Source organism: Psittacula echo, assembly GCF_963264785.1.
Source record: "Psittacula echo genome assembly, chromosome: Z".
NCBI lineage: Eukaryota > Metazoa > Chordata > Aves > Psittaciformes > Psittacidae > Psittacula > Psittacula echo.
The window spans coordinates 32,450,873-32,466,353 of NC_137742.1; the positions used below are offsets into that span (position 1 = coordinate 32,450,873).

The 15,481-nt window shown below is 36.7% G+C and overlaps 1 protein-coding gene across 1 annotated transcript in view; it reads right to left on the bottom strand.

Moving 5' to 3' along the window:
• Nucleotides 1–15,481, bottom strand: part of PTPRD (protein tyrosine phosphatase receptor type D) — a gene marked incomplete at its 5' end in the record, with an annotated part of 294,447 nt that overhangs the window by 92,025 nt on the left and 186,941 nt on the right. Inside the window, 3 exons of the mRNA XM_080636500.1 lie at nt 2,594–2,803; nt 8,720–8,810; nt 13,608–13,867. Of these exons, the coding sequence (XP_080492626.1) occupies nt 2,594–2,803; nt 8,720–8,810; nt 13,608–13,867 (561 nt within the window). The remainder of the gene's footprint in view (nt 1–2,593; nt 2,804–8,719; nt 8,811–13,607; nt 13,868–15,481) is intronic.

Here is a 15,481-nt window from a genome sequence, read left to right on the forward strand (position 1 = left end):
TTTTACTAAATATGCACCAAACATTTTAAAAGTCTATGATTGCTGCTTAGAAATTGAGAAATCTCTATGTTCCATTTCAGAAACACCTGAGCTGACTGAGGATTTTTTCCTAATTTCAGTAATCTCAAAAGATTGAAGAAAGCCTATCATTGTATTTAGCCTCTTCCTTTAGAGCTGGAAGAAAAAAATGCCTGGAAAGGAACTGTCCTGGTTTTGGTGGGGTTAGAGTTGATTTTCTTCCTAGTAGCTGGTGCAGCGCTGTGTTTTGGCTTTAGTTTGAGAACAGTGCTGACGACACAGTGGTGGTTTTAGTTGTTGCTAAGTAGTACTAACCCTGATCCAGGACTTTTCAGTTTCTAATGCTCTGCCAGTGAGGAGGGGCACAAGAAGCTGAGATGAAGCAGAGACAGGACACCTGACCCAAACTAGCCAAAGGGGTATTCCATACTACAGCACATCATGCCCAGTATATAAACCGGAGGGAGTTACCCAGAAGCAACCGATTGCTGCTTGGAGATGGGCTGGGTATTGGTCAGCAGGTAGTCAGCAATTGTACTGTCCATCACTGCTGTTTACTGTGTTTTTGACTTTCTCCCCCCTCAGTTTAATGTCTCTTGTCTTTTTATTTTCAATATCATTAATATTACTAATAGTAGTATACTGTACTTTAGTTATTAAACTGTTCTTACCTCAATCCATGGGTTTTACATTCTTCCGATTCTCCTCCCCAGCCCACCCAAGGGAGGGGCGGGAGCACTAAGAGAAGGGGGTGAGCAAGTGGCACTTCATTATTGGCTGGGGTTAAACCATGACAAGGATTCTGAGGGATTCTCAGGGATAACAGTATCAACACTTACTACCTGTTCTCCAAAATCAGAGGATTTTTTTTTTAATTTTCAGCCAACCTGTATTAATCACATCTTTGCAAAAAAATGACTATTTTGTTTCTTTCTCCTTGATAACATGCTTATTTATAGACCGTAACCATAAGCTCTTTCAGATTCCATTTCACAAAATTAAACAAATTCAGACCTCCCCATGCACTGTTGTAAAGCAAGTTCTTCATTTCCCCAAACAGAGTAATTTTATGATAACCCTTATGTAAAAGGTATTTTGAATATTGGGAAAAACATCCTTCACAAGTTACAACTCATGCACCAGTAGAATCTATAGTCCTAGAAGAAAACCAGCTATACTGAGTGCAGATACACTAGAGCATTGGGAGTTGAAGCTTATGGACCCTTACGAACTCTTCAATCTCTGTGACTACTTCACACTACTTAATCACATAGATTATTCAGATGGCATGCTAAACCAGATACTATCCATAGTGTAAGCTTAGTAATGCCTTTTGAAATGTTCAACAGTAGGCGCCTGGATGTATTTTGCCATACTAGCCTTTTCAACTGTAAATTCATAATCCTATTTATTCCTGCTATATCATTCTGACTTCTAACAAAGAAATTACAAGTATCGTAACTAATATAGAGAAATAAGTAAGAAACAGTATATTGTATTGAAAATATCAATTTCGTACAGGTAATTTCTGACACACAGACTTTTAGCCATCTCTAAAGACAAAGCTGTTCACTCTCTTCAGTTTGAACTTTTCTGATTCAGTGCCTTCAGAATTCACTGTCTCTGCAGTCACTCTTAAAAAGTTTAAGGGGAACTTTTGATTTATGTTAGAGCCCACGGGAGACAGTTATTTTATTTTTCAAATGAAGATATGTATCCAAACATATTCAAACTGAAACTACTTCCTCATTATGTAGGCAAATTTTGTTGACATCAAGAAAGCGATTCTAAGGCTACACACTGGAAACATTTGACTAGAATTCAGATTATGAGTGGTTGAGCCAACAAATGTACCTGTTAGGTTTAGGTACCAATATTACACACTGCATGTTAAAATATTAATGTGTATTGCAACTTCTTTCAATGGTCCTATTTCAATCTTTTTTTTTTTTTTAACTACTATTTTACTTACAGTAGATCAACTAATACATAAAGGGACATAACTACAAGATGAATTACGTAAAGAGGATGACAGATCATTATTTATCTCACCTCAGGAATTTTCCTTGTTATTGAATTATTTTCTAACTTTCTAAGAATTTACTGGTAAAGTTGTTAGGGAATAATGAGTGTAACAAAAAAGGCTAGTTGTGCATGTATCTGATTCAGTGGATCTTTCCAAGAATCCTGCATATTGAACACCACAACTCAATGGTAGTATTAAGCCAAGGGAGAAATTCTTTTCTAAATACATTGGGAAATAAGCCTCTAAACCTGTGTCACTGATCTCAAATGGCAGAGCATGTAATTTGAGAAGGATCACAACACATATAATTAAAGGTTAACATTAAGTTTCTGTTATACACAGAAGTAACACATGAAGGTGCAAGCAAAGTAGAAAATTTCAAGGAATTAACTGGAACTAAGCAAACAAATACTTTAGTGAAGCTGCAATGTATATTGTAAAAAATAGCTTTCAGGAGGTAGCATAAGCATTAAACTTTCTTTTTGTTTTTTTTTTTTTCCACAGTTGTGGAGAAGTAATTTTGAGATTTAAAAATATTAACTAACTTACAGATTCTGAGTGCTCCATTACAGCCAATACAAAGAAGACATATTCTTGACCACTCTGCAGTTGCTTATTCTCAAAGCCACCATAATGCTTCTTATCCCCCAATGTGAATTCCGTAGGAAGAACTTCGAAGTGAGCTGCAATATATGGCTTTAATTCAACTTCCCTCTCAAGACGAATGCTTCTGCGTTTCCTAGCTATCTCCTTAAGCAGCTTTAGAATGGAGAAGAAAGAGAAAGCAAGAACAGAGAGGTAACTGAAAACAATTTTAATGTAACTTATTGACAATGTAATGAGAAAACCTAATGCATGACCAGGAACTAAAAATACAGTTTGTCCACATTCCATGGGGCATATCAGTATTACTACATCAGTTCTTGCAAAATATTTCAATATCTTGTCATCTTTGTTAAGGTAAGACATTAGGTAGGAACTGAACTGCCCATACTACAAACATAAACCAATTAGATCAGTTTTCAACATTTGATATTGTTGTCTCTAGGGGAAAATAACCCCAAGATACCATCTCTGAGGACATATATATATATATATATATATACACAGACATCATATTACACATCACATACATATATATGTGTATTACATATGAAGTCAGTCATAGAATAGAACCATGGAATAGTTTACATTCTAAAAGACCCTTAAGACCATCAAGTCCAGCAATTATCCTAACACTGCCAAGTCCACCACTAAACCGCGTCCCCAAGTGCCACATCTACATCTCTTCTAAATACCTCCAGGGATGGTAACACCACCATTGGTCCAATTCTTGACAACTCTTTTGGTAAAGAAATTTTTCTTAATATCCAATCTAAATCTCCCTCGGTGCAACTTGATGCCATTTCCTCTTGTCCCAAAGCTTGTTACTTGGGATAAGAGACCAACACCCACCTCACTACAACTTCCTTTCAGGCACTTGATGAAAGCAATTAGGTCTCACCTTACCTTCCTTTTTTCCATCTTAATCGACCCCACTAAACAACCCCAATTTCCTCAGCTACTCCTTATAAGAGTTGTGGGTCTAGACCCTCCATGAGCTTTGCTGCTCTTTGGACTGGCTCCAGCACCTCAATATCTTTCTTGTCATGAGGCAAAGCAGCCCAAAACTGAACACGGTATTAGAGTGCAGCCTCACTAGTGCAGAGCTCAAAGGGATAATCACTTCCCTAATGTACAAGAATATTTTCTCCCTCCCTATAAAGATGCAATGTACTTTCTTGTTTCCTGTTTGATACAATGAAACTTGTCATAGAATGTAATTATTTTAAAAACAGGAATAAAAAAATACAAAATTGGAAAAAAAAATTCCATTTTTAAAAATTTGTTTACTATTTTAAACTTTTTCTGGTAACTCTGAAATACAAACAACTCAATACTAAGTAGCTATGAATAGCTTTTTTGTACTCCGGTAATACTAAATTCCTGAACACCTCAGGGAAAAGAGAGCTTGCAACGTACTTCAGAAACAGTAAATTAAGTGCAGAAAAGTTTATAGAGTGACTTTTGAACATATCTTCCATTCCAAATCTGAAACTGACTGCCATTTTATTTATTCAAAATCACAAAAAATTGTGCTCTTCATGATGGGCTTGTACAACACTACACAATATATTGGTTACAGGAATCAGTAACAGGACCTATGAATCCCAGGACAACTTTTCTATTGGTAGGCTACAAAAGATTATCTACTACTCTATCATATACAATCCACGCTTCAGATTTTAACTACCTAATCTGACTTTCAAAATGTAGCTTTTCCTTGTTTCATAAAACATTTGTTCTGATGAACAAAGCTAAAATTTACATCAGCACATTTAAGACAAGGTGCTAGACTCAAACTTGGAAAATATATACTAATTAATGAAGGAACGTATTTGATCTGGTATAATCTGTTGATGAATTACTTATTAAATCAGACAAATGCTTATTCAATATCTTTTATCACTCTGGATATACTGACATTCAACAAATATTAATCTGAGTCAATTACAAGGAGCCTGAACTTTTCCTCGGTGATGATGACTTCTAAGGCCTCTTCACAGTTCCCTTAATTTTTCATTTAAGAAACTTATTCAATGTCCTGTAGTCTTAGACTGCAGTCATAAATTTCCAAGGCCACACAGTAGGCTTTTCAGGACACAAACACTGCTAATACAATAGGTTAGCAAAAAACTTCCATGTTAGGACTAGGAGACAAATCTACAGAGCTAGATACACATTAAAAAAACCCAACCCATCAAACCAAAAAAGCAAACAAACAAACATAAAATTTAATCTTCGCTATATATTTTTATGCTAGACAACATGTTCACTCAGAGAAGCTCCCTCTCGCTTCAGCTTGTTCTTTTGTGCCAGGCCTTAGCTTAGCTAGCACATTCTGCCTCCTTTACACAGGTTCTTCTATTTTTACACCTATATTGTAAATCTATTTCGTATTTTGCAATTATACAGTTGACAACATATGTTTACGGTGCATGTAAAATCATCTACTATTCACTCTGCTACTGAGACAGAAGCTTTCAATACTGATTACTTTGACACCACTTCTCACTGAAGTACTTATTTCAAACAAAGGCTACAGATACAAACAGAAACAACCTGTACTACTCGGATCCAAACTTCCGTAGCATTTAGGGCATTTGCATGCTACTCCTTAAAAGACCTACACAGTCAATTGCTTTCCAGCTCTAAGGCTCAGTCTGTTCTCTGTTACAGAGATTTTAAATTTATTTAACTCTATCAGTTTCCATGCTACTACACAAAAGCTGGTACACTGCAATGAATCCTCTGTGTAAAACAGAACTGGCAATAATTTGAGACTAGAAACCATTATCCATTAATCAAGGACTCTATTACAATCAGTAGTCCATATTTCTCTTTCACTGTTCCTTAGCAGTTTAATGAGCAGTTAGACTGAATTTGCATGGTATAAAAATAATGACAGTAGAGAACTGTAACATTAAAATGATTCCTATTTATTTGTTCTATTGAAGGTGACTCCTGCATCTGTTGGTAGTCTCCTATGCCCCAGGTAGAGTTACCAAGGGCAGAACACGAGGCACAGACTAAACAAAGTTTGATCCATGTTGCCTAGCTTTTATAAGATCTGGTGAGGGAAGCACTGTGTGAAAAGTTTGTATCTCTATGAAGCCATCCCTTACAAAGACAGTAACAGCTATGGAGGGGAGTCTGTTGAAATACAAAGGTAGATATTCAGGTAGCAACTATGTGGTATGTAAACTAACTGGAAGTCAGGAGCTCTAAGTACTGCAGTATGAGGTAAGTCTTGAGCCATCCTTTAATGTAACTGGTATTTTCATTTATGCCTACAGTTTGCACTGGAATATAAGATTGTGTGGCTACCTAAAATAAATTCTGGATCATGTGTTTCCAGATTACACCATATTTACAATTTAGATTTTAAGTAACTCAGAATAAAATGTCAAAATATTGCAGGAGTACTGCAATCAAACTTGGATTGAGATTGAAAGGGGAAGAAAAATATTTGATCTTAATTATTTTTTGCATTTTAATTCATAAAACATAAAATGCATATATTTAAGAGACAGCAATACTGAAGTACTGTACTACCATGGGTGAAGTAATCAGAAACTGAGTTTTGGCTATGAATGTTGAAATTAAGTAGCCTGAATCAAAAAGAAATTTGGCTGGCTTTATTGAAGTTGTCTGGTTATTCATTGCCTAAGGCCAGCTAAACCTAGGTGGGCTTGTGTGTAGATAAAAATTGTGTCTGTGACATTGATTACACATGACTGAAATAGACCTCAGGTGAACCTCTGGCCTCATTCATATTTCATACATAGATGGGGTTGTTGTCAAGTATCATTACTTTCACATGTATCTCCTGCTGTACTTTACACCAGAATTCCAATAAAATTACGGAACTAAGATTTAACATGCAAGCTTTTATTTAGGTTTTATTGCTTAAAAATCTAAAGTAATCCTATTAAGTAATACTGCAAATTGTAGTATTTTGTTTATATTTCATTTATTTGCATGGTATATCTACTTAAAGTCACTAGTTCTCACGATATTCAAAACAAACTGAAATCTTAGTTAATAAAAAAATTGTACCTCTAGTAACTTTTTTTCAGATACACAATATCTAGTCCATTGTCTGCTCTTTTATTATTCTGCTCTTTTATTATTCTGCATCTCACTTCCATCATACCTGAGGTTCAGGGAATCAGGAAGATTAGATAACTGCATTTTAGGCTGGAGAGCCTTTTGGACTGGTCAGTTATGTACTCTAGCCAACATTCCAGAAGTGTTTTCATCAAATTCTCTTCCTCTGAAAATCTAAGCAAAGTATCTGGAATACACTTATTTGGAAAAATCTATTGCACAATTCCTTCTGCTACTAGTCAGATATTTGAGATTGTACTAGAAGAATTTATGCACAAATAACTTCACTAGGCCATAGGAACTATTTGTTCAGAAAGTAGTGTGATTAGCTTTTCTGTTTTGTTGGGGATTTTTTTCCCCAATTTATTTTTTACGTTACTGCTTTCACACGTATGTCAGAAATAGTACACCTAATAACAACATACATATATTATCTAAAGCTGAAAGTAAAATAGTTTTTTACGTAACAGAACCTGGACGAGTTAGCATAAAATATGATTGCTGACTGCTTTTGATTTGTCCCTACTCAGAACTTAGTATATGTATTGGTGGCAATTGTAAAAGATGTATCAAGGGTTTTAGTTCTTTATCAGAAATAATTTTCATTTTCCAGTCAATGCATATCTTATTTCTTCCACCATTAATTCTACAATGTGGTCTCAATTACATCAGTTCAAGTGGGAAACAACCCATCCTGACCCAAATACTTCTGAATTAATAAATGCTCTTTATCAATCTGTTACACAGATTAATGCACCACAACTTGCAGGATGATTAAAATGACCCTTTGTTATGGGAATCAGCAGGACCCATGGAATTTAATTGCCCAGAAGTTCAATGTCATCTTGCACCTATCCTTTAATCTGTTAATACTAGTGAACATGACTGGAGTTTTTGGATGTTAAAAGTGGGTGGTAATATTAAATCAGTTTTCCGTTACTGTATGGATCTTGTTTTCAGAGTTTTACTGTTCAACCATATTTGATGTTACCCAGGACTATGATTATGAGCTAATGGCATTTACAATCCAAGTTCTTTTAAAGGTAAGGAGTTAATAGATCAAATCAAGTCATTTGCTACAATTGAATCAAATGAGATGATCACATAAATGAAACTGGTCAAGAGGAAACATATGCTTCAATCATTTAGTCATCAGTAATGAAAACCATGCCACAGCTTTACAATTATAAATATTAGTATTATTCCAGATTTACAGATTCAAAGGAGAAAAGTCTGCATGAGTTATACTGTCCTTCAGTAAAACAGAAGACAGGACTGAATGCTAACCCTATACTTCCTGGAATTATTATTATATCAATAACATAATAAATTGATTTCTAGTATTAGTGGGCTTATTCCTAAAATGAAAGTATTTCCAACTTTTGGGTTAATGCAATTTATACAGTCAAATGATGACACAATGTTGCTCTTTCCTACTTCATTCATTTACTACTTCATTTACTACTGAGCACAAATTGTCAGTAGAAGGGAGACTACTGTAAAAGTTTTCTCATCAGTATGTGAGAATCAGGTAAAACCATCACCAGCAGGTCAAATGTTAAATTACGGAGCAAATTGTAATTTAGCATTTGTTACAAGCTTAGTAAACACTCTACTAATGAACCAGACCTTTATTAGAGTTCATATCATTGGTGATTAAGCTTTTGTTTTCAACTCATTTCACCTCCTGCACTTTAGCATTACACTTTACAATAGGAAAATACTAAAAATATTAATGCCAACAAAGATCAGACACTTTGTGTGCTTTATAACAACTTAATGTCTTTACTGTCTTCCAATTAAAGTTCTAATTTGAACTTCTGTTACAGTCTCCAGAGGCTAATTCAAATACATTTATAAGATATCCTGACAATCAAAACATCTGAAAGCGGTAGGTTAATCACATAACATTAATAAGACTGTTTCTTTAGTTAAGGAGAAGACTACAACAAAAACATAGAGTACCTCATCTAGTTCCATTTCATCCGGACTCTCCCATGGTTTGATAAACTTTCCACGAGACCTCTTCAAAGGCACAATAACTATGTAATAACCTCTGTAAAGGAAACAGTTGGACAAAAGTTGAAGGAAAAGTAATAGATAAATTGATGGAGTAGGCATCTGTTCAGAGAAACTTAAGAGAACAGCAGTATTTTTAGACCAAATTTTGCATATTGTTATTCCACTGCAGCCTTCCAAATACAGCTACAAAGACTCACACTCTTGAAATCACATCCAGTGTAAAACATCTGACAAACAAATGGCACTAATTACCTGTTTTTTCATGTAACCATATAAATATGTATAAGAAACTTTAATTGCAATGTTCTAAAATGCCTACATGTTTGACTGCAGTTTATTATTTCATTCGAAATACATGAGCTGTGGGATATTTGTGCCTTGCCACCATTGCAAAAGTTAAAAAACCCAAAAACCTAAGCCCCTAAACTGACACATATTACCATATATTTAAATCTCAGTTGTCACCCCATCTTCACCAATTTTAACGTATCATCAGGATAGTAGCTTAACATGATATGTTTGTTGAAGCCAACGCTGTTAGAAAATATGAAGACATAGCATGCACTCCACCCACACACTCATTCCTTTTGAATATCAATCGCCATCAGCTTTACCTACTTAAGTATTCTGTTCACAGTCACAGGCAAGAGAGCTTGATGTATGATATCTTTACAACTAGGATTTGCAAATTACATAAATCAGCTTTCCTCAGAAACATTTTCCTGAAAATATCTTTGTCCTCCCTCCCATGGAGACTAGTAAATTATACTTTCTAGTATAATAGATATGGCACTTCCCTTGTTTCCTTCACAAAGCCAGGATACATGTCAGGCAGATCCATAATAACACATTAACATGAGGAAAGAAGCAGTAGACTCACAACAGCAGGACATCCAGGATGGTATAATATACATCTTCTTGATAAATACACTTGTCGAAAAGTCAAGCACTCTGCATATCAGAGGAGAGGGAAAGTAGCTGCTCTCCTTTGCCTCTAGTAACAACAAAGCTTATTAAGGTGTCTTCATCTCCCCATTGTGGAAGACAATTTTAGTGTCTCATGGACCAACTTCTTCTCTTCCAGTCTGCCATTCTTTACAGCCTATTCAACCTTTTGCAGCTCTATTTTACTCATGCAATGCAGTTGAAAAAGCTAAACTAATTAACAGAAGAGTCTACAGAAAAGGACTTGCCTTACAATTGATCAAAAACTATCTCAGGCTAAACTAACTCTATAAGCTATCTTTTTTCCATGCCATAGGTCCATTTTAACAGTCTTTTCTTAATTAAAGCTCTTTGCAATAAGAAACAATGTAACAAAAATTCGGGGTTTTAACTACTATAATAAATGCAAATATTTATTAATTCTTGTGTTAAGAAATCTGAGAAATTTCTCTGTGGAAATGCTGACCTTCAACAGGAGATTCTGGAAACAAGAATTGTTGGTGACAGATTTTTAAAGGCTGCTCACTTGCTGCATTCCAGTACCAAAATAAAATCTGCACTATTCACTCTTATAGTGACTATGGTAAATCATCTTATACACCAATGTTCTTATTCAAAACTACAAAGGTTTTGAGTTAAGATTTTAAACCTTAATTAAGATTTTAATTAAGATTCTGGGTTCAAAACCTTTGAACCCAGATTTTAAACCTGAGCATGCATTAAAAAAATTCTTCTGTTACATGAATAACAACTCCTAGTGAATACTGATTTACTCAGGTATACAATAACTACAACCTATATACCTTTTCTTTAACAGATGCCTAAGAATCAAAACAAAAAGAAATTGAGAATTGGCATGTATAGACGTCGAAGATATGCTGGGTTGGATGAACTGCACAGCAGTCTCTTATTAATCCTTTTCCTTCTTCTTTTTCTTTTTTTTTTTAAGCTAACAGAATGTTCATACTTCTTTTTTCAAGCAAGGAACATCCAGCATGTAAATGTTACTTTCACACTCTTTCACACTCTCTTCATGCATGCCTCCCACTCATAACTTTGATCACCCACTGAGTTTCAGCACATGCAGAGTATTTTAAAGCTGAAAGCACAAGTTCATCACCAGCAAGCAGAAAAAATGAAACTGTTCACGTAAATATACAGAGCTGCAAATTGTAAAGGGCAACAAATTTCTGTTATTTCTAGCTAACTCCAGAGAATTCAGCATCTCTTGAAAAGCTTGTTTTATTATTTGCTTGTTTCTTGTGAGGGTCTTTTTTTTTTTTTTTTTGGGAGAGGGAAGGGTATGAAATGGAGGGTTTGCTTGGATATTGTTTGAATTACTGAGTATTACAAAGGCCAAAATCCTCCATAAAGCTCTTTTTTACCTAAGGCTGAAAAGATGGAAAAGAATCAGAGAAACACGAATTGCCCTTTACACATAAAAATTGCTTTGGATTAGCCAAAACCACTAGAGGGGAATGAAGAAACTGTTCACTTAAGATGATGCCACCAAACAAGATCCATTTTACCTAGTTTAACGTGAACTCTGCTCCAATTTCTATTCTGTATCACCATCAAATACTAAAATGACATTTACTTCAACCATCTTTAATTAATTACAAAGGCTTTTATAACATTATTATAAATCCTATTAGTATTTACATATTATGCATTAGAGTAAAACATTACATGTTTTACCTTCTGTGTAATTAACGTTATTGAAAGTTTCTCACTATACTTCATAGTACTTCATAGTAAGATAGAGAGAATCCTGAGCATATAATGTATCGATAGAAGAACAGCAATTATAAAAGTGTCAGCGTAACTATTACGCAAAATTGTTCATCTTGTACAAAGGCTTAGCTGCAACGATCTTACTTATCCTAGCAAGTATCAAGTAAGCTTTTTCTCTTCAGTATGGTGTCGCTTTGGTATGCCCGTTTCCAAGAGTAAAGTCTATCTTGTTGTTGTTTTGCCTTTTCTATCTCAAGCCTGATCACATCTTAGGAAATAGATGTAGAAGGAGGAGATACAGTATTTGCAAAATTGGCAATTTGACAACATAGGCTTAATGTACATTTCCTGATGTCACTTAGCCTTTTTAATTTATTTTTTTTTTACGCTACAAAAAAGGAAGGGCATACACTCTTTTTCTGCTTCTACCTTCTGTTACTGTTTGACCAGCTACCCTGCTTTTTTGTATTCTCTGAGAGTGCTCTGGCTCATAAATCTTTCTTGACTCATTCCATCTTGAATCTTCCTTGGCTGCATTTGTTCTGAGCACCTCCCTACTCAATGTAATGATAATGGCTATTTTTTTTCAGTTTTTTGTCCTTTTAATGCCCCAAAGTAATTTCTTTCTTGATGTCACCTGCCTCAAAATCCTCAGTCAGCAATGAAAAAGGAAAGCAGCATTCTGCAGAGCCATCAGTAAAAATCCACAACGGAGAAGACAAGTTGAATCCCCAACAGTATTTAAGAACTTGCTCATTTTCCTCCCCATTTCCTTTACATTACATATGGGAAACTTATACCAACAAGAATCACTATAAGCAGAACAGTACTACTTATTGATTGCATCATGCTGCATGTTTTCTTGGTAAATATTTATTGTCTAACCTTTTTAATTCCAGATGGCCATGTGCTGCCAGCTCTTTAGTCCTATTTCTGCTGTTTAAATCTCCACAGCACCTTTCCACCCCAAATCTAAGTAATCTCTAGCAAACTCTTGCACAAATTTTTCAGCAAAATCTCCTATTTGTTTTCTGGGATCAGCAGAGAGGGCCTGAGATTCTTCTTTTAATAAAAAACCCCTTCAGAATTAATTAGTCTGAATTAATATAAATGCAGTAACAATTCTTTAAAACTCCTAGCAATTCTTGAATGATGGAGTCTGAGTACTTCAAGGTGCTGCAGTTGGGCAGGTACCCACTGATGCATTATCCGTTCTTGAGAGCATGCATTGTTCAAAACACAACTAGCTTCCATAATCCATCAATACTATTTGAAATCAGTGACGAAACACAAAACTACTGCAAGAAATAACTACAAACTGAAGGAAAATTCTCCTCCATAGATTTCCATCTAGATTTTACCAGTCTTACATACTTGGATAAGTCACAAACTTACAGAATAATCTAGTCCAACTGTCCAAAGATCACCTAGCCCAGCTGCCTGACCACTTAGGGCTAACCAAAAGTTAAAGTATGCTATTAAAGGCACTGTCCAAATACCCCTTAAGCACTGACAGCCTTGGGCCATTGACCACCTCTCTAGGAAGCCAGTTCCAGTGTTTGACCACACTCTCAGTAAAGAAATGCTTCCTAATGTCCAATCTGAACTTCCTCTGGTGCAGCTTTGAAGCATTCCCATGCATCCCATCACTGGATAGAAGGGAGAAGACACCAGCACCTCCCTTTCCACTTTCCCTTCTCAGGAAGATGTAGAGAGCTCTATGGTCACCTACCCCTCTGGCTCATTTTCTCCAAATTAGACAAACAGAAAGTCATCAGCCTCTCCTCATAGAACATGCCTTCCAGCCCCTTCATGAGTTTTGTTGACCTCTGCTGAACACATTCAAGTACATGAACATCAGAACCTGTCATTTGTTCCTGTTAAATTTCATGTTATTGATGATTGCCCAATTCTACAATCTATTCAGATCTCTCTGTAAGGTGTCTTGTCTCTTGAGAACAACAACTGCACTTCCCAGTTTGGTATTGTTAAAATATTAGTCCAATATTAGTCCACATGCTACTGCAGAGTGCCGTACTCTCTATACAAAGAATAAAGCCTTGGTCCACCACTACAGCTCTAAATTTTATGAACTGTAAGCATAACGGTCTTTCTGGAAATAAAAACAATGGTATGTTATTTATTGACTCACTTTATGTTCTCATTTGAAGGTACTTCTGGAAGTTCCACAGTTATCATGCCATCTAAGTTGGTCTTTCCAATGAAGACTGGCTTGGTGCGAAGCACATCTGGTGCAGTCTTTGCTGTCACTCTGTGCTGAAGACCCCCAGCACTATTTCCTCTGTTTGTCAGCACAAATGAATATGACGTCTCTGGTTTCAAGTTAGTGATCAGCTTTTGAGTAGCACGTCCATCAACCTCCACCACCATTTTCCCATCATCATACAGGATCTAATATATAAATCGAAGGCGATTTTTGTTACTAACATAGGGCAATTGTTACTGTCACAGTGAATTCAGGAATGAACTAGCTATAGATTTATAAAATCTAATGGGCATTTTAGGCTGCAAGATAGTACTAGATTCAGTACTGCAATTAAACTACTCACTTTTCAAGAAAAAAAACAAAACAAAAACCTACATCATTTTAAAGCAGTGTAAGCATTCCTAAAATTAATTTTCACTCACTCAAATTCAGTAGTTCTGCTTGAACACAGCATTTATATCTATGCACACTTGTTAATGGTAGTGCACCTTGACTTTTTCATGCTGAGAAAACAACATTTAGTTTATAAAATACTGCTCTTTACTTGCTGCTGCCTGAGATGACAAGTTGTAGCGACCATGAAATGGTGTTTAGGATCTTGTGCGGCAGGAACAAAATAGCGAGCAGAATTGCAACCCTGGACTTCAGCAGGGCAAACTTTGGCCTTTTCAAACAATTGCTGGGGGAAATCCCACGGGCAAGGCTGCTCGAAGGTAAAGGGGCCCAAGATAGTTGGCTGGCATTCAAGGACTGCTTCTACCAAGCTCAAGATCAAAGCATCCCGACACGTAGGAAGTCAGGGAAGGGAGCCAGGAGACCTGTGTGGTTAGACAAGGAACTGCTGGGTAAGCTCAAATGGAAGAGGAGAGTTTACAGATCATGGAAGGAGGGGCTGGCCACTTGGGAAGAATATAAGGCTGTTGTCAGAGGATGTAGGGAGGCAACTAGGAAAGTTAAGGCCTCCTTAGAATTAAACCTGGCGAGAGGGGTCAAGGACAGCAGAAAGAGCTTTTTCAAATATATGGCAGATAAAACCAACAGCAGAGGTAATGTAGACCCACTGATGAATGGGGTGGGTGCCCAGGTGACAGAAGATACAGAGAAGGCAGAGTTGCTGAATGCCTTCTTTGTCTCTGTCTACTCTGCTGGAGGCTGTCCTGAGGAGCCCCGTACCCCTGAGGACCCAGAGGAAGTCGGGAAAATGGAGGAGTTTGCCTTAGTTGATGAGGACTGGGTTAGGGAGCAATTGAGCAATCTGGACATCTGTAAATCCATGGGTCCAGATGGGATGCACCCGCGGGTACTGAGAGAGCTGGCTGAAGTCATTGCTGGACCACTCTCCATCATCTTTGCCAAGTCTTGGGAAACGGGAGAGGTGCCTGAGGACTGGAGGAAAGCAAATGTCACTCCAATCTTCAAAAAGGGCAAGAAGGAGGACCCAAGTAACTATAGACCGATCAGCCTCACCTCCATCCCTGGGAAACTGATGGAACACCTTATCCTTGGTGCCATCTCAAGGCATATCAAGGATAAGAGGGTTATGAGGGGCAGTCAACATGGCTTCCCCAAGGGGAAGTCATGCTTGACCAACCTCATAGCCTTTAATGAAGACATAACAAGGTGGTTGGATTATGGCAGAGCACTGGATGTGGTCTATCTTGACTTCAGTAAAGTGTTTGACACAGTCTCCCACAGCATCCTCATAGCTGAACTGAGGAGGTGTGGACTGGATGGTCGGGTGGTGAGGTGGACTGCGAACTGGCTGCAGGACAGAAGCCAGAGAGTTGTGGTCAATGGGG